This window comes from Hyperolius riggenbachi, chromosome 10 (genome assembly GCF_040937935.1).
Source record: "Hyperolius riggenbachi isolate aHypRig1 chromosome 10, aHypRig1.pri, whole genome shotgun sequence".
Lineage (NCBI taxonomy): Eukaryota > Metazoa > Chordata > Amphibia > Anura > Hyperoliidae > Hyperolius > Hyperolius riggenbachi.
In genome coordinates, this window is record NC_090655.1 from 181,801,513 (window position 1) to 181,819,757 (window position 18,245).

Consider the following 18,245-nt stretch of genomic DNA (forward strand, 5'->3'; position numbering starts at 1 on the left):
TCTTTAATAGTGTGCCTGTATCCATTCATACGTTTGCGCAGAGTTTGTCCAGTTTCTCCCACGTACATAACATTGGGGCATTTAGCACACATGATCAGATACACCAGATTGGTGGAACCACAGGAAAATGTACCTTGTACTCTGTACTCCTGTTGTGAACCTGGTATCATTACCCTGTCAGTGGAGTAAATGTGTCCGCAGGTCCCACATATTTTTTGTCGGCAGGGTGATGTTCCGTTTTGTTGAGGCCTATTTAAAGAACTCCTGACAATCATCTGTTTTAGATTGTGTGGTTGCCGATATGACAAGAGTGGAGGTTTAGGGAATATCGTTCTCAGTCTGTGATCCTTGTGTAATATGGGATGTAGTTCCTTAGCAATACTCCTTAAGATTTCCAGGTGTGGGTTGTAGGTGACAACCAAAGGGACACGTTCCTCTTTCTGGTTCTGCTTATATTTCAGGAGTTCAGTCCTGTGGATGTTGCTGGCTTTCCTGATTTGGGCCTCAGCCATAGGAGGACTGTAACCTTGTTTAATGAAAGTGTTCTTAAGGCGATCCAGGTGCTTGTCTCTGTCCATCCTGTCAGAACAAATCCGGTTGTACCTTATTGCTTGGCTGTAAATTATAGAGTTCTTAATGTGCTTAGGATGAAAACTGTCATATCTCAGGTATGTGGTATGTGACAATACCCTACTGCTACTATTTGTAAAATGTTACTATTAAGGAAAATGAACCAGGATAGAAAGGACCAGTGTGGTTTGAATTATAAAACAACATGTTTCTTTTTTTTTTCTTTTTTTTTTTTTTTTTTGTCACAAATTTTTTTTATTGTTTTCAGTATAAAAGTGAACAGATCCATATAAACATATCTGAAATATACAATTGCATTGAAATGTGCACAACATAGGGTACATTCTATTCTGCAACGGCAGATCTTTGTCATAAAATTATCATAGGTGTCAGTGGCACAAGGCATCAATCACTAACACCTCAAGACAGTCTACAAATAGCTAGACATCTAACAATATTACAGAGGCCGCCATTCAGTCTTGGCGGCCTAGTAGCACTCGACTAAAGGTACCCTATTTTGGGTGAACAGCCTGGGGGTTGTTTAGACTGGTAGCTCAGAGTGAGGGGAATTAGTCCCAGACTCTGTTGGTCTCCTAGCTACAGGGCTACAGGAACTGTTGGGTAAATGGGACAGAACCATTTATAGAGAGAAGAAAGTAAGAGAGGGGGATTGGAAAGAAGAGGTTTAGGGAAGGGGAAACCGTCCGCCGCTCCGTCACCATCCCACCTGTCATTTCCCCACAACATGGGAGCGGGGGTCACACTTTAGTGAGGGAGGCTGGGAGCCAATGTGAATATTGGGTGAAGTATGGTTTCCATACCTTTTCAAATTGCCAGAGCGAATCATCTAGAATAGCTTTCATTTTCTCGAAACAGAGAGCATGACTAAGTTTGGTTTTAAATGAGCTAAAGGGAAGTGCGGGGGTCCTCCAGGAGCCCGCTATCACTCTTTTTGCGGCGAGGCAAATATGCATTAGTAGTTTATGTTGAAATCTTGTGAGTTCAGGGGGTCTAATACCTAGGAGGGCTACCTCTGGTAGCTTTGGAACCTGCGCTCGGGTGGTAGTGTAGATCACTTGATAAACTCTGATCCAGAGCCTGCGAACTTTCGGGCAAGACCACCACACGTGTGTAAAGGTGCCCCGCTGGCCGCATCCTCTGAAGCATAACCCTTTGTTGGTTGGGCAGAATTTTTCGAGACGATCTGGGGTCATATACCAGCGTAGGAGTACTTTATATTGGGTCTCTACTAAGGAGGAGCTTATGGAAAGGTTAGGAGTGGCTCTCCATACCTGCCGTAGGTCTTCTATATCGAAGGTATTATTAAGATCTTTTTCCCATTTCAAGATATATTGAGGTTTAGGCAAATTGTAAGGTGATATAGCGTTATTATATAGTTGTGAGATGAGGCCTGGGGAGCCCGGGTTGGCTGCGCATACGTGTTCAAACCATGTTCTGGTAAGAAGCGATTTACAAGATTTAATGTGCTTATTTATAAAATGGGAGATTTGGAGGAAGCGAAAAAGCTCTGTATCAGGCAATTGCTTATGTTCTTTAAGAGAGGAGAGTGTCTTAAGGGTTGCATCGTTCACTAAGCTATAGGTTGTCGTTAAACCTTTTAGCCGCCACCATTTAAAAGTGGATGGACTGTGTAATCCTGGGAGGAAGCTTGGGTGGCCTAAGAAAGATAGCAGTGGTAGGTGTGGTGAGATGAGCCTGTCTCTAGTCTTAGCCTGATTCCAGACGCGTAAGGAGTGCATAATTATTGGGTGCTTGACGGGTTTGTATTGAGCGGGTGTGAGCCAGAGCAAATTATTAGTTGCTATAGGTGCACATAGGGAGCTTTCTATTTCGCACCATATTGGGATATGTTTTTCTTCGTGCCACATGGTTAATTGTGCGATTTGGGCCGCCTTCTAATAGGCTGATAAGTTGGGTACTCCTAAGCCACCATCCGAGCGCACTCTATATAGATTCTCGCAATGCTGCTTGCGCTCTTTTGAGGAAGAGGGAGGGTATAGAGATTGGTAGAACTCTGAATGCATACAGAAACTTTGGCAAAATGGTCATTTTGAGCGCCGTTATCCGACCCAGCCACGAGATTGCGTATCGCTTCCAACATTCCAGCAACTGCGTTACTCCTGCTAGCAGCCCCGGATAGTTAGCTTCAAAAAGGGTAGTGTAAGACTTAGTTAGGAAGATCCCCAAGTATTTTAGTTTTTGAGGTTCCCATTTGAAGTCAAAGGAGTTCTGTAACTCCTGTACGACTTTCGTGGGTAGTGTGATATTTAGCGCTTTGGATTTAAGGCTATTTATTTTCAGTCCAGATATGTCTTCAAAGGTCAGTAGGACGTCTGCTAATGTAAAGGGAACCTTAACTGAACGGGGGGTAAAGAGTTTTACTTACCTGGGGCTATTACCAGCCTCCTGCAGCAGTCCTGTGCCCTCGGCGCCGCTCTGGAATCCTCTGGTCCCCCGCTGTCACTTAGTTTCGTTTTTGACGACTCACCAGTCGCCGGCCGCCATGCGTATTATTGGACGCATTCATCAATGCAATTAGCGCTATTGCGGACCGCAACGCGTACAAAAATACGCGTTGCCACATTCCGCACGCGTAGATATGCGGCAACGCGTATTTATGTACGCGTTGCGGTCCGCAATAGCGCTAATTGCATTGGTGAATGCGTCCAATAATACGCATGGCGGCCGGCGACTGGTGAGTCGTCAAAAACGAAACTAAGTGACAGCAGGGGACCAGAGGATTCCAGAGCGGCGCCGAGGGCACAGGACTGCTGCAGGAGGCTGGTAATAGCCCCAGGTAAGTAAAACTCTTTACCCCCCGTTCAGTTAAGGTTCCCTTTAAGGATTCGCTAGGCTGTGTTAGGGTTAAGATGACATCATCGGCATACATACATAACTTGTGATACCTACCTGCCAACTCTACTCCGTGTATGTTTTCATGATGGTTTATTAGAAGGGCCAGGGGTTCCATAATGAGAGCGAATAGCAGCGGGGATAGGGGGCAGCCTTGGCGGGTGCCCCTGCCGATGGGAAATGTGGCGGATTTGAATCCATTATATTTAACAAAGGCGCTGGGAGAGGAGTAAAGTGCTCCGAGCCAGTTGAGGAAATTAGGGCCAAAGCCCCAAATGGTCAGTAATTCAAATAGGTATTCCCATGACACCGTATCAAAAGCCTTTTGTATGTCGAGTGACAGTAGCATCATGGGAGTACCTGCTGTCGCTGCCGACGATATCAGGTGGATAAGTCTTCTTATATTATCGCTGGCTTGGCGATGCGGCATGAACCCCACTTGATCTCGCCCAATTAAATCTCCGATACCTTCGCTGAGCCTAGTGGCCAATATTTTGGCTAGAATTTTGATATCGTTATTTAGTAGAGAGATGGGCCTATAATTTGTCCATAGTGAGTGATCCGAGTCCGGTTTAGGGATCATGCTGATGCTGGCCAGCAATGACTCTGGACCGGGTCTCTCTTCGTGTAATAATTTGTTAAACGCCCTGGTCAGTGGGGCAGCGAGGATATCTGCGTATTTTTTATAGTATAGGGCGGGGAAGCCATCTGGGCCTGGGGCTTTGTTTATTTTGGAGGTGCGTATGGCGTGTAGGACTTCTTTAGGGGTAATAGCTAAATCAAGCATTTGTTTAAAGTTTTCGGCGATAGTGGGCAAAGGTAGGTTGTTCAAAGTGTTACGGAGTAGGGTGGAGTTGGTCATCGTGGATTGTTTATATAATTTAGTTAAGCCCTTATGGAAGACGTCAACTATGTTCTGGGGATTACAGGTGCATGCGCCATTACCTATGTTTAAGTTGATTGGCTTATAGGTTGGGTCTGGTCTTTTGAGGCGGCGAGCGAACATGGAGGATGGCTTATTACAGTTAACGGTCAGTCTATATTTGCTCCATCTAAGATGCCTTTCAGCTCTGCTAGTAAGGAAAATGTTTAAGGCTTCCTCTGCTCTAAACCTAGCCTGCTTATTTGCGGGGGAGGGATTACTGCTGAAGTTTTCTTCTGCTTCTATATAAGTTTGCTCTAGCGAGGCTAGTTCTTGTGTGTGCTTCTTTTTTCTGTAAGCTGCAAGGGCTATAAGGTGTCCCCGAAGCACTGCCTTATGTGCTTCCCAGATAATATAATTCGGAACTTCTTTGTCGCTTGGGTTGAGCGTAAAATAATCCTTTATGTGAGACTCTATTGTGGCTGCAGTGGCTGGGTCGGATAACAGCGACCGATTAAGAGACCATCGAGGTTCAGTTGGCTTGATAATTAGTGAGGAAAGGGAGATGATTATTGCTTTATGGTCGGACCAGGGGATAGGATAAAGTTCAGCTTTGGTGAGATTGGTGAGGGATTTAGTGTATACAAAACAGTGGTCAATACGGGACTGTGTGTTATGCGGGTGGGAATAAAAGGTAAACCCTTTTATGTTGGGGTGCATTTCCCTCCAGCAATCAGCTAACGAGAGTGCTTGTATTAAGTCTCTATATTGTTTAGCTTGACGGACCTCTGATGCTGTTGATCGCGTGTGGGCAGGGTTATCTCTGTCTAGGTTGGGCCGCAGGACAAGATTGGAATCGCCGCATAGAAGCAAGGTGCCCACTGTATGGGTGCCTAATACTTCTGTTAGGTGGCGTAAAAAGGGTATTTGTTCCGTGTTGGGGGCATAGTATGACGCAATTGTGACTTCCACATCTTGTATGGTACCCACCAAGATAAGATACCTTCCGTCTGGATCTCTAATTTCCCTACCACATATAAAGTTGACTGATCTCCTGAAAGCAATAAGGACCCCCCTTTGTTTTGTCTTGGCGTTGGCCATATAAAATTGGGGGAAAGTGCTGTGGAGGTATTTAGGAGTATGACTAGATGGGAAGTGTGTTTCCTGTAAACACACTATGTCAGCGTGCTTGGTTCGAAAGGAGGCAAACGCCTTAGAGCGCTTGACAGGGGAGTTAAATCCCTGAACATTCAGGGACAATATGTTAATAGACATGGGTCGGCGTTAGAAAGCAAAGTATATGTCTTTTCCTGAGGTGGTTATTATGGATGAGGGGGGAACAGAACGACGAAGGGATAGGAAGAAGTATGAGAGGGGGGAGGAGAAAGTAGAAAAAGTAGAAATATCGAGAGGTGAGGATGATCCATAGGTCGGAGCTCCTCGAGTAAGTGTGGAGATACTGTAAAGTATCCGATTGCTCCCGTGGGGTGTCAACCATTAGACACTCGTCGGGTGCGTGTGGGGTTGCATAAGACAACATATGTTTCTTAAGAAATCTTTATGCTATGCGTGACTAGAGGCGTGGTGAGGGCATGGCCAGGGGTGTGGCTTAAGTGTCCCTTTTTCTCATCTCAAAAAGTTGGGAGGTATGATACAGATATACAGATGCTTATCTCTACACAGCGAAGTAATTGTTCTGCAGTAAGTCCTCTTTGCGTTACAGCTCTTGGTTCCATTGTCTGGCAACCAGGCTTTCTCTTATGTTACATCTATGCTACGTTGCACTTAGGCCTATATACAGCATACAGTTAGATAAGATGACAATACATCACAAAAAGAGTAGAGGGTGGAAGTCATCAGCCAGAAGTCAGAAGCAGCAGAAGTAGCCCCCCCGGGAGCCACGTTAGCTCTTCTTATACTAACCTCTGAAGAGTTAAATGTGACATCATCTGAGCAGGGATGGATCAATAACTCATCGCCTGCTATTGGCTGATAAGACCCCGTGACAAACACAGTCTTTACTGTGCATGCCCTGACAATTCCCTTTTCCAAGGAACTGTCATCTTGTTCTGAGGAGGCCATTGTTTAATGTTCTTGTGAGAATATTTTCATAACAATGGCTCATGTTTATGTTGTTCGTTGCCAGCTGGTCTGGCCTCTGCACTGGATATCTCTGATACAGCCTTGGGAGTTCTAGTACAATGTTCTACTGAAAATCATAACTGCCTTTATTTATCTCTAAGAGAAATTCTCCTTAAAGGGCGATTCTGCACAGCAAGGGCCATATGCAATTAACTTTTTCACCTGAGTTTTCACCTAGGTGATATTTTCATCATAAGTTGTCATAAAATGCTATTTAAACCACCAGCAAGCAAGAAAATGCTAAAAATAACTTTGATAGTACCACTTCACCAACTTTTTGGTACTCTTTCAGTTGTAAAATGCTGAAAATTTAATTTACAGAGAAGACGAAAATTATCTCCAAGGTGATAACTTAGGTGAAAAAATTAATTGCATGTGGGCCCAAGTCTTTTAACTAACTCAGTTAAAGTAACTGAGGCCTACTAATTCAAGCATATAATACTTAAATTCTAACAGACAGTAGGTTCCCCCAGCATCAGTATAGGCAGGTACATTCACCCAGTATCAGTATAGGCAAGTACATTCTCCCAGCATCAGTATAGGCAGGTACGTTCTCCCAGTATAAGTATAGGCAGGTAGGTTCCCCCAGTATAAGTATAGACAGGTAGGTTCCTCCAGTATAGATATAGGCAGGTAGGTAGCCTCAGTATCACTGCAGGCAGGTAGTTTTCCCCAGTATATGCATAGGCAGTTAGGTTTCCCAGTATTTGCATATGCAGTTAGGTTCCCCCATTATCAGTATAGGCAGTAGGTTCCCCCAGTATCAGTATAGACAGGTAGGTTCCCCCAGTATCAGTATAGACAGGTAGGTTCCCCCAGTATCAGTATAGGCAGGTAGGTTTCCCCAGTATCAGTATAGGCAGGTAGGTTCCCCCAGTGTCAGTATAGGCAGGTAGGTTCCCCCAGTGTCAGTATAGGCAGGTAGGTTCCCCCAGTGTCAGTATAGGCAGGTTGGTACCCCAGGTATCAGTATAGGCAGGTTGGTACCCCAGATGTCAGTATAGGCAGGTTGGTACCCCCATTATAGATATAGGCAGGTAGGTTCCCCCAGTATAGCTATAGGCAGATAGGTCCCCCCATTATAGGTATAGGCAGGTAGTCTCCCCCAGTATCAGTATAGGCAGTTAGGTTCATCCAGTATAAGTATAGGCAGGTAGTCTCCCCCAGTATCAGTATAGGCAGGTAGGTTCACCCAGTAAAAGTATAGGCATTTAGGTTACCCCAGTATAACAATAGGCAGGTAGGTCCCCCAAGTATAAGTATAGGCAGTTAGGTTCCCCCAGGACAAGTATAGGCAGTTAGGTTCCACAAGGATAAATATAGGTAGGTATTTTCCCCCAGTATAATTATAGGAAAGTAGGTTCCCAAGTCTAGTGTAAAGTCTAGTGTAACCAGCCAGGTAGGTTTCAGCAGTATATATGTGCCCGCTTGCAATGTTGTGCAGCGGTGATGCGTACATTACCGCTTTCCACGCATCCAGGTCCACTGCCTCCACGGGATCCTCCCCCTCCGGTAGCGGCTCCTCTCCCTCCAGGCGGCAGGCACAGCAGCGGCGGCAGCAGCTTCTCTCCCTCAGGGCAGCGGGTCCAGCAGCGGCTCCCCTCCGGTGGTGGATCCAGTGGCGGCGGCAGCAGCTTCTCTCACTCCGGCGGTGGGTCCATCAGTGGCGGCGGCTCCAAGTTCTCAGCGTCTCGCTGGCTTCAGCTCCTCTTCCTCTCTCTGATAACACGTCACTCTGTTTTCAGCCAATCAGAGAGGAGGAGTGATGAGGGTGGGGAGGAACAGCAGAGCCAAGGTGGGAAGGCATTTTTTGTAGGACAGGGAATAAAGGGCAAGTGGAGGAATACATTTGCATAAGTCTCTTCTAAAGGCACAATCTTCACCTCAAAGCACTCCTATGAAGCAGCATATGAACAAAAGCCAAAGGACGTGCAACCGGTGTATATCACTAGAAAGAAGTCAGCATGCATACAGTCATGGGCGTCCGCAGAAAATTTTACGGGGGGGGGGGGGGGGGCAAAAAGGTAGGGAAGAAGTGGCGCGCAATTTTTGAGAAGATGTGTTCGCCGAAAAACCTGAGGGTTATGCCGAAAAATGGGTGCGGCCATGGACCAGAATGTGGGTGTGGCCATGGGTGGTGACAAATTTTCATTAACTTAGCAATGTGGGACATTAGATTAGGACAGTGGTGGCGAAACTTTGAGGCCGAGTGCCCAAACTGCAACCGGAAAGTCACTTTATCTATCGCAAAGTGGCAACAGCAATTTAAACTTCATACAAACGTTTTAACTCATACATGAACATTATGGAAAATCCAAGTTGAAAATAAACTGTGAAGATAAACCTTATCGTAAGAGAACAGAGGCGCCAGCAGGATAAAAGGTAATAAAAATTGATAAAAATTTTAAAATTTGCTGGGAGGCAGTGGTGGACTTACCTCCGGAAAGCAGACTCAAAATACTGTCTGAATTAAACAAATAAATGTATTATTGGTACCCCAAAAGATGCAACGCGTTTCGCAGGCACAGCCCGCTTCATCAGGCTATAAGATAGGGGACAAACAGTAGCTCGTCAGTAGCACGAATAGCGCCTCTGTTTTTTATGGAAAATCCAAGTTGAAAATAAACTGTGAAGATAAACAGTTTCATTCATCCTACTCCTGAAAAATGTATTCTTTTTTTAGAACCTCCCAGTTTTATTTTCCATTTTAAAAAGCTAAAAAGTAGGTTTAATGCTATTGTCTCATAGGATGATGATTCAGCTTTTCCCAGAGGACCCCAACAAGACAAATTTAGCAATCATGAGGCCCTCAACAAATCCTCAGGCTCCCAACAAGACACATTCAGCAATCTTGAGGCCCCCAACAAGACAAATTCAGCAATCATGATGCCCCCAACAAGACAAATTCAGCAATCATGAGGCCCCCAACAAGACATTCAGCAATCTTGAGGCCCCCAAAAAATCATGAGGCCTTCAACAAGACGAATTCAGCAATCATGAGGCCCCCAACGAGACAAATTCAGCAGTCATGAGGCACATAAATAGACAGCATTTCACATAAATAGGCAGAATGCCCCCTTAATATGGTAGACACCTCTCACCTGGCTTCTCAATTCTCCTCTACTGGCTGCTGTGCCTGGCAATACTGTTTTTGGCTGGATTGGGGATGACGTGCGGGCTGAAAGGCCTTGCGTGATGCTGTGGCCAGGTTGGCTGGCGGTGATGCTGTGCTTGGCTGGTTGAAGTAAATGCTGCCCCCTAGTTTAGGTAGCGCCAGTAACCCCCAGGTTAGGAAGTGACAAGGACCCCCTCCCAGTAAAGTAGTGACAGGGACCCCCAGTAAGGTAGTGACAGGGGACCCCCAGGTTAGGAAGTGACAGGGGACCCCCAGGTTAGGCAGTGACAGGGGACCCCTTTAGGCAGCGGGTGACAGGGACCCCTTTAGGCAGCGGGTGACAGGGAGCCCCTTTAGGCAGCGGGTGACAGGGAGCCCCTTTAGGCAGCGGGTGACAGGGAGCCCCCAGGTTAGGTAGTGAGTGACAGGGAGCCCCTTTAGGCAGCGGGTGACAGGGAGCCCCTTTAGGCAGCAAGTGACAGGGAGCCCCTTTAGGCAGCGGGTAACAGGGAGCCCCTTTAGGCAGCGGGTTACAGGAAGCCCCTTTAGGCAGCAGGTGACAGGGAGCCCCTTTAGGCAGCGGGTGACAGGGAGCCCCTTTAGGCAGCGGGTGACAGGGAGCCCCTTTAGGCAGCGAGTGACAGGGAGCCCCTTTAGGCAGCGAGTGACAGGGAGCCCCTTTAGGCAGCGGGTGACAGGGAGCCCCTTTAGGCAGCAGGTGACAGGGAGCCCCTTTAGTCAGCGGGTGACAGGGAGCCCCTTTAGGCAGCGGGTGACAGGGAGCCCCTTTAGGCAGCGGGTGACAGGGACCCCTTTAGGCAGCGGGTGACAGGGCCCCCTTTAGGCAGCGGGTGACAGGGCCCCCTTTAGGCAGCGAGTGACAGGGCCCCCTTTAGGCAGCGAGCGACAGGGACCCCTTTAGGCAGCGGGTGACAGGGCCCACTAAAGGCAGCGAGTGACAGGGCCCCCTTTAGGCAGCGAGCGACAGGGACCCCTTTAGGCAGCGTGTGACAGGTGCCCCCTCTCTCTAGCCACCGATCTCCCCCCCCTCACCTTGCAGCAACTTCAGACCTTGATCAGCGGCGACCCGACCAGTAATGCGGGTGCCGGACGCACCCGCTCCATATGCGGAAGTGATGTCACTTCCGCATATCAGTGCGGGCGCTGGGTCCTAGCGCCCGCACTATTGGTCGCCGCCTGATCGAGGTCTGACGCGGCAGCCAGGAGGGGGTGAGCGGCGGCCCGGGGGGGGGGGGGGGCAGCGGGCGGCCAGGGGGAGGCAGCGGCACCCCCCTGGCTCTATGTGCGGACGCCCATGCATACAGTACATCAAAACGAGCCGTGCAACTGTCACCTTGATTTGCTTTCATTTCATCTTCATGCCAAACATGATACATGCATATTCATAGTTCTTGGTTGTGTCAAACCTGTTTCAGGTGTCTGTGTTGAGGTGTGCCAGGGTTCGGGTGACCAGGGTGGGGGGACTGCACTACGCCGTACAAAACATGATAAAAACTAGGCTGTTTTACTTGTTTTATATTGCTGTCTAAAAGAGTTAATTTCTAGGCATGGAAGTGACAGCTTCTGTTTTGTCGACATCTTGTCGGAAATATAGTAAAAATCACTGGTAAGCAAATTACAGCCAAAGGTTTTCCTGGCAGAATTTAACTTCTAAAGGGCAGGGAGAGATAAAATACAATAACTATTACTGGTAGAAATAAAAGTTATTCCTATCTACAACAGAGTAACCAAGAAGCTCAGGGTGACCCAAACTACTAGGAATGTACAGGATCTTCTCAAAAAATTAGCATATTGTGATAAAGTTCATTATTTTCTGTAATGTACAGATAAACATTAGACTTTTATATATTTTAGATTCAAATACACACAACTGAAGTAGTTCAAGCCTTTTATTGTTTTAATATTGATGATTTTGGCATACAGCTCATGAAAACCCAAAATTCCTATCTCAAAAAATTAGCATATTTCATCCGACCAATAAAATAAAGTGTTTTTAAAACAAAAAAAAGTCAACCTTCAAATAATTATGTTCAGTTATGCACTCAATACTTTTGCAGAAATGACTGCTTCAATGCGGCATGGCATGGAGGCAATCAGCCTGTGGCACTGCTCAGGTGTTATGGAGGCCCAGGATGCTTCGATAGCGGCCTTAAGCTCATCCAGAGTGTTGGGTCTTGCGTCTCTTAACTTTCTCTTCACAATATCCCACAGATTCTCTATGGGGTTCAGGTCAGGAGAGTTGGCAAGCCAATTGAGCACAGTAATACCATGGTCAGTAAACCATTTACCAGTGGTTTGGGCACTGTGAGCAGGTGTCAGGTCATACTGAAAAATTAAATCTTCATCTCCATAAAGCTTTTCAGCAGATGGAAACATGAAGTGCTCCAAAATCTCCTGATAGCTAGCTGCATTGACCCTGCCCTTGATAAAACACAGTGAACCAACACCAGCAGCTGACATGGCACCCAAGACCATCACTGACTGTGGGTACTTGACACTGGACTTCAGGCATTTTGGCATTTCCCTCTCCCCAGTCTTCCTCCAGACTCTGGCACCTTGATTTCCGAATGACATGTAAAAGTTGCTTTCACCCGAAAAAAGTACTTTGGAACACTGAGCAACAGTCCAGTGCTGCTTCTCTGTAGCCCAGGTCAGGCTTTTCTGCCGCTGTTTCTGGTTCAAAAGTGGGTTCATGCTTCCATCTGCTGAAAAGCTTTATGGAGAGGAAGATTTTATTTTTCAGCACGACCTGGCACCTGCTCACAGTGCCAAAACCACTGGTAAATGGTTTACTGACTATGGTATTACTGTGCTCAATTGGCCTGCCAACTCTCCTGACCTGAACCCCATAGAGAATCTGTGGGCTTTTGTGAAGAGAAAGTTGAGAGACGCAAGACCCAACACTCTGGATGAGCTTAAGTGCATAACTGAACATAATTATTTGAAGGTTGACTTTTTTGTTTTAAAAACACTTTTCTTTTATTGGTCGGATGAAATATGCTAATTTTTTGAGATAGGAAATTTGGGTTTTCATGAGCTGTATGCCAAAATCATCAATATTAAAACAATAAAAGGCTTGAACTGCTTCAGTTGTGTGTATTTGAATCTAAAATATATGAAAGTGTAATGTTTATCAGTACATTACCGAAAATAATGAACTTTATCACAATATGCTAATTTTTTGAGAAGACCCTGTATAGGGGGATAAAAGGAACCAAAAAGCCCTCCTACTAAAAAAGCAAAGCTTGGTGTAATTGCCTTCTTAAAACAGAAGGAAATTTGCAATAATTCAGTTATAAGTGAACATTTGTGGTTACCCACAATGCACTACAACTAAATATGCAAATTATCCCTTTTCGCCCTTGTAAGCCAAGCAAGCATCCAGAACCGCTGGTGTATAGCAAGCTTATAGCTTTTAGTTTTACACAGCCACATCAAACCCACATGTAGACAGCCTGTTTCGGACTTTTGGTCCTCATCAGTACATGGCAGGGATTGATAAGGCTGTATGAAATAGGGCTTGGACCAGTACAACAGAGTAACCAAGAAGCTCAGGGTGAAAAGGGATAATTTGAATATTTAGTGGTAGTGCATTGTGGGTAACCACAAATGTTCATTTATAACTGAATTAGTGCAAATTTTCTTCCTATGTACATGATAGGTATGTAGCTACAGCTCTGTGCCAATTATAACTAAACAATGTAGAAACTTTATAGAGGTGAGGACAAAAAACAAAGTTTCTTTACGGTCTTTTGTTTCACTCTTTATAGGTATCCCTAATCTCCCCCCTCCAATCAGTATGATGCGAAGCAAGTGGCACAGCCATCCTTACACTGCTGGTTCCTATAGCAATGTGGCAGTTGGAAGCTCTGGAATTGATATTGATAATCTCGCACTGCCTCTACCTGAAAACAAAGATGCTGCGAAGGTAAAACATGAAGTGCAATAGCCAAACATATTCATATTAGTTTGGTTTCAGTACTGCTCAGTGAAAAAAACTCCATTGAGTTTCTATTTCTTCTTTTTTCCTTTTTCTTTAGCCTTCAAAAGTGAATTTAGTTGTATTTTTATATTTTCTAAGACCCGGTTCTCATTAGCATTTGCCAACGGAACTGGCCGTACAGTTCTGTGATCCGTTCCGCTGAGCAGACGAAAAAATTCTGCAGGACCCAATTTTCCGGACCGTTTTGCTCAGTGGAACGGAGACGGAAGGTTTTGCAGCTACATAGTAACAAATAGAAAACTGACAGTTTAGAGCACACTGGCTGTAAAAACGGACAGTTTTTCCTGATCCTGATGGCCGGATCCTTACTGCCGGCTCCGCAGAAAAACGCTAATGTGAACCGGGCCTTAGTCTCTATTTCACATAATTCAGACTGATCTCTTCAAATATTTGATGGGCAGATCCAAATTAAAAAGAAAGTGTGAGTTCTAACTGGTTGTTGATACAGCTGGGGATATCAGTTAACCCTCCTTGCGGTCTATTAGAATCCGCCAGGGGGCAGCGCAGCACTGCTTTTTACATTTTTCTTTTTTAAATCATGTAGCGAGCCTAGGGCTCGCTACATGATAGCCGCTGTACAGTGGCATCCCCCCGCCCACTTCGATCGCCTCCGGCGATCTTTGATCAGGAAATCCCGTTCAAAGAACGGGATTTCCTAAAGGGCTTCCCCCGTCGCCATGGCGACGGGGCGGGATGACGTCACGGACGTCTAAGGGAGTCCCGATCCACTCCTCAGCGCTGCCTGGCACTGATTGGCTAGGCAGCGCACTGGGTCTGGGGGGGGGGGGGGCGGCACGGCGATCGGGCAGTACACGCAGCTAGCAAAGTGCTAGCTGCATGTACCAAAAAAAAATTATGCAAATCGGCCCAGCAGGGCCTGAGAAATCCTCCTGCGCGGCATAAGCTCGGGCTTACCGCCAGAAAGGTTAAAATGAGTATGTGTTGCTAGGGAAAAATATAACATTACCAAACTGCCTTTCCTTGCCAGTAGTTGACAAAGAAATGCCAGGCACACAGTGAAATGGAGTGTGGTCACTCTGTGTGTCTGCTACATTGTGTGCAGGATATGTTGGACATGTGTTAAAGAGACTCCGTAACAAAAATTGCATCCTGTTTTTTATCATCCTACATGTTCCAAAAGCTATTCTAATGTGTTCTGGCTTACTGCAGCACTTTCTGCTATCACAGTCTCTGTAATAAATGAATGTATCTTTCCCCTGTCAGACTTGTCGGCCTGTGTCTGGAAGGCTGCCAAGTTCTTCAGTGTTGTGGTTCTGCTATGAACTCACCCTTTCTGGCCCCTCTATGCACACTGCCTGTGTGTTATTTAGATAAGAGAGAAGCTGCTCTAATCAGCTGGATAAATCGTCCTCTGAGCTGGCTGGGCTTTCACATACTGAGGAATTACAAACAAGGGCAAAGCTGTTTGCAAGAAGAAAAGAGTAGCCTGAAACTTCAGTACATGGGGGAAAGAAACACACAAATGATCTCTTGAGATTCAAAAGGAATGCTGTATACAGCCTGCTTATGTATGGATGTATTTTCTATGTGTGGACATACTGTACATCAACCTACTTCCTGTTTTGGTGGCCATTTTGTTTGTTTACAAACAAACTTTTTAAAACTGTTTTTAACCACTTTTAATGCGGCGAGGAGCGGCAAAATTGTGACAGAGGGTAATAGGAGATGTCCCCTAACGCACTGGTATGTTTACTTTTGAGCGATTTTAACAATACAGATTCTCTTTAAAGGACACCTGAAGTGAGACTGATATTGAGGCTGCCACATTAATTTCCTTTTAAACAATAGCTGTTCCCTGGCCTGATCTTTCATGTGCCAGTATTGTCCGAATCAACCACCTGAATAAAACATGTGGAAATCCAGTCAAACCTCAGTCAAACATCTTATCTGCTTGCTTGTTCAGGGTCTATGGCTAAAAGTGTTAGAGGCAGGGGGACATCAGGGCAGACAGGCAGTTTGCATTATTTTAAAATAAATATATTACCCTCCATATTCCTCTCACTTTAGGTGTCCTTTGAATAATGCTGGGCATACATGGAGCGTTTTATGCGCTGGATCGAGCCAGCGGCTCGATGCCGGCGCATCCCATCGTGCGCGCGGACCGATTCCCGGGCACTTCCTTATCACCGCTTCGTTTTTGCCCATTGTTCGCCCGCAGAGATCGAACGGGCGGGGATCGAGAGGGGTCATCGGACCTGTCGGAAATTATCATTCGAACCATCAGCGGCTCGATTGATAAGGAAATACACTGCCATGTATGCCCAGCATTAGACTCTACTGCTGCAAAAAGAGCAGCTCAGGTTTCTATAAACTGCAAGGATTAAAGCAATACTAAAGCAAACGACAAATACAAAAGTCAAATATTTACCTATGATTAGGAAAGGTTCTTGCGCTCATAAAATTATATTCATTAGAGTTTGCACACCCACATAATTAATAATAATGCAGCATTGCGTGCAGTGTAGAAGTTAGTAGACCTATTCAAAAATAAGTACACGCACACGTCTTGAACTCATAGAGCCTTCCTGGTCCTTTCTCAGTGTTCTCGTTCCCCCAGCTGTCCTCCATTCAAATTTTCTGCATTTGGGAGCCCTCGAAAAGCTTCGGAAGTACTGGTTAGCCCAAGTGCTTTTGAAGATAAGTGGTCCCATGCTGCACCTGCGCAAATCGTGCTTGCACAGTGCAGAGCCGCCTGTCTTCAGAAGCACTCGGGGAGACGAGCGGGGCAGTTTATAAAACATCCAACTCTGACTCCAGGTACCCAAAATGGCTCTGACTTTGTCTAATTCTTACCAGGTCTGTGCATTTGGTAAAAAAATCATCCGACTTCCGACTCCAATGTTTATGAAACTACCGAGTCCGACTCCGACTCCAGGTACCCAAAATTTCTTTGACTCCTCAACTCCACAGCCCTGAACATGAGTGCTCACAAAAACGTATGAGGATTCCTGAAGGTGTATTTGATCAGTTGGTTGAATACTTGCAATGGGGTTGACAACGTTGGAACACCGAGAGAGAACCAGGAAGGCTCTTTGAGATCCAGAGCCTTCCCTCTCCATAGGTGAGTATTTTTTTTTCACAACAGAATCACTTTAATGGAATAATTTATTTCAGCTCGCTTGGATATAAGCATTTAAAACACAATTATTCCCCAGGAATCCGGTGGGAGACTGTAATATAGGAGTATTCAAGTGGGTTGCCCATCTGAAGAATTTATGTACTGACTCCACAGCCTTGCTTATAAATATAGTGTCCAAATCATACCTGAATACAATTACAAATGCTATAATTTATTTAATTGTGAAAGCGCCAATTAAATGAAGTTACATGTGAACTTGAACTACCACACACTTGTTCAGGAACCGGGGACACAGCATGGTATAAATGTTCAGTGAAAATGAAATATTGGTGTATCTCAACTGTAACCCCAAAATGTTGTTTTTGCATAAATGTATGAGCAGGGGATTAATGACAAATATTACTGACATTTTTCTTTTGTTTTAACGTGAATTATTTGCACCAAAATTTCAACTACCTGGCAACATTTTTTTTACTGCAGCCTATAATATAAACAGATACATGTATATTTTTTTTCTGTTAAGCCTTTGCAGGTACTTTTTGCTGGAGAAGCTACAGAGAGAAACTTCTACTCTACAACCCATGGAGCCCTGATGTCCGGACGCAGGGAGGCACAGCGGTTAATTGACAGATATCCACACACTGTAGCTGCTGTCACCAAAGCCAAGCTGTAAAGTCATCCATAAGCATCAGAAGATGGTCTGGTGTGCAGGCACCTGTCCAGAGGTGTCTGCTTTCTTTACTGTATAGCCTTGAGTGTTTAGGTTATCTGAGCATACAAGCTTAAAGGGACACTTAAGTCAAAAAAAAAAATGAGTTTTACTCACCTAGGGCTTCCAATAGCCCCCTGCAGCTGTCCGGTACCCTCGCCGTCTCCTTCCGATCCTCCTGGCCCTGCCGGAAGCCACTTCCTGTTTCGGTGACAGGAGTTGACAGGCTGGGGACGCGAGTGATTCTTCACGTTCCCAGACACATTAGCACCCTTTATGCTGCTATATGGTATATGATATATGCTATAGCAGCATAGATGGCGCTATTGTGGCCAGGAACGCAAAGAATCACTCGCGTCCCCAGCCTGTCAGCTCCTGTCACCGAAACAGGAAGTGGCTGCCGGCGGGGCCAGGAGGATCGGAGGGAGACGGCGAGGGCATCGGACAGCTGCAGGGGGCTTTTGGAAGCCCCAGGTGAGTAAAACTCATTTTTTTTGTTTGACTTAAGTGTCCCTTTAAACTATGGATGAAGGAGGAAAAAATTTGGCTAAAGACTTTCTGGTGCCCACTTATCTCTTTAGGAGGAGATCTTTCTCAGGTGGATGCATTTGAAGTGCTCATAGACATGTTACTGTCGGCAGATCCAGATGACATTTTCTAAGCTATTTACTTATGTGTCTGAATGACTCTAATTTGAACTTTTTTTTTTTAAAGAAAATGCACTTTCAAATATTAAATTTCAGTAAAATGGTTATAGCCCCTCTGTGTCTTTTTTCAAGTGTCTTATTTGAAGAGAACCTGTACTGAGTAAAATTATTTAAAATAAACACATGAGGTTGCTTCAAATGA

General features: G+C 45.5%; 1 protein-coding gene across 1 annotated transcript in view; it reads left to right on the forward strand.

The window, feature by feature from the left end:
- The window catches only part of PAOX (polyamine oxidase), a 95,467-nt gene extending 77,977 nt beyond the window's left edge, over window positions 1–17,490 (forward strand). The window contains exons 6-7 of the mRNA XM_068255325.1: window positions 13,355–13,512; window positions 17,211–17,490. Of these exons, the coding sequence (XP_068111426.1) occupies window positions 13,355–13,512; window positions 17,211–17,360 (308 nt within the window). The 3' untranslated portion in view covers window positions 17,361–17,490. The remainder of the gene's footprint in view (window positions 1–13,354; window positions 13,513–17,210) is intronic.
- The last annotated feature ends 755 nt before the right edge of the window (window positions 17,491–18,245 follow it).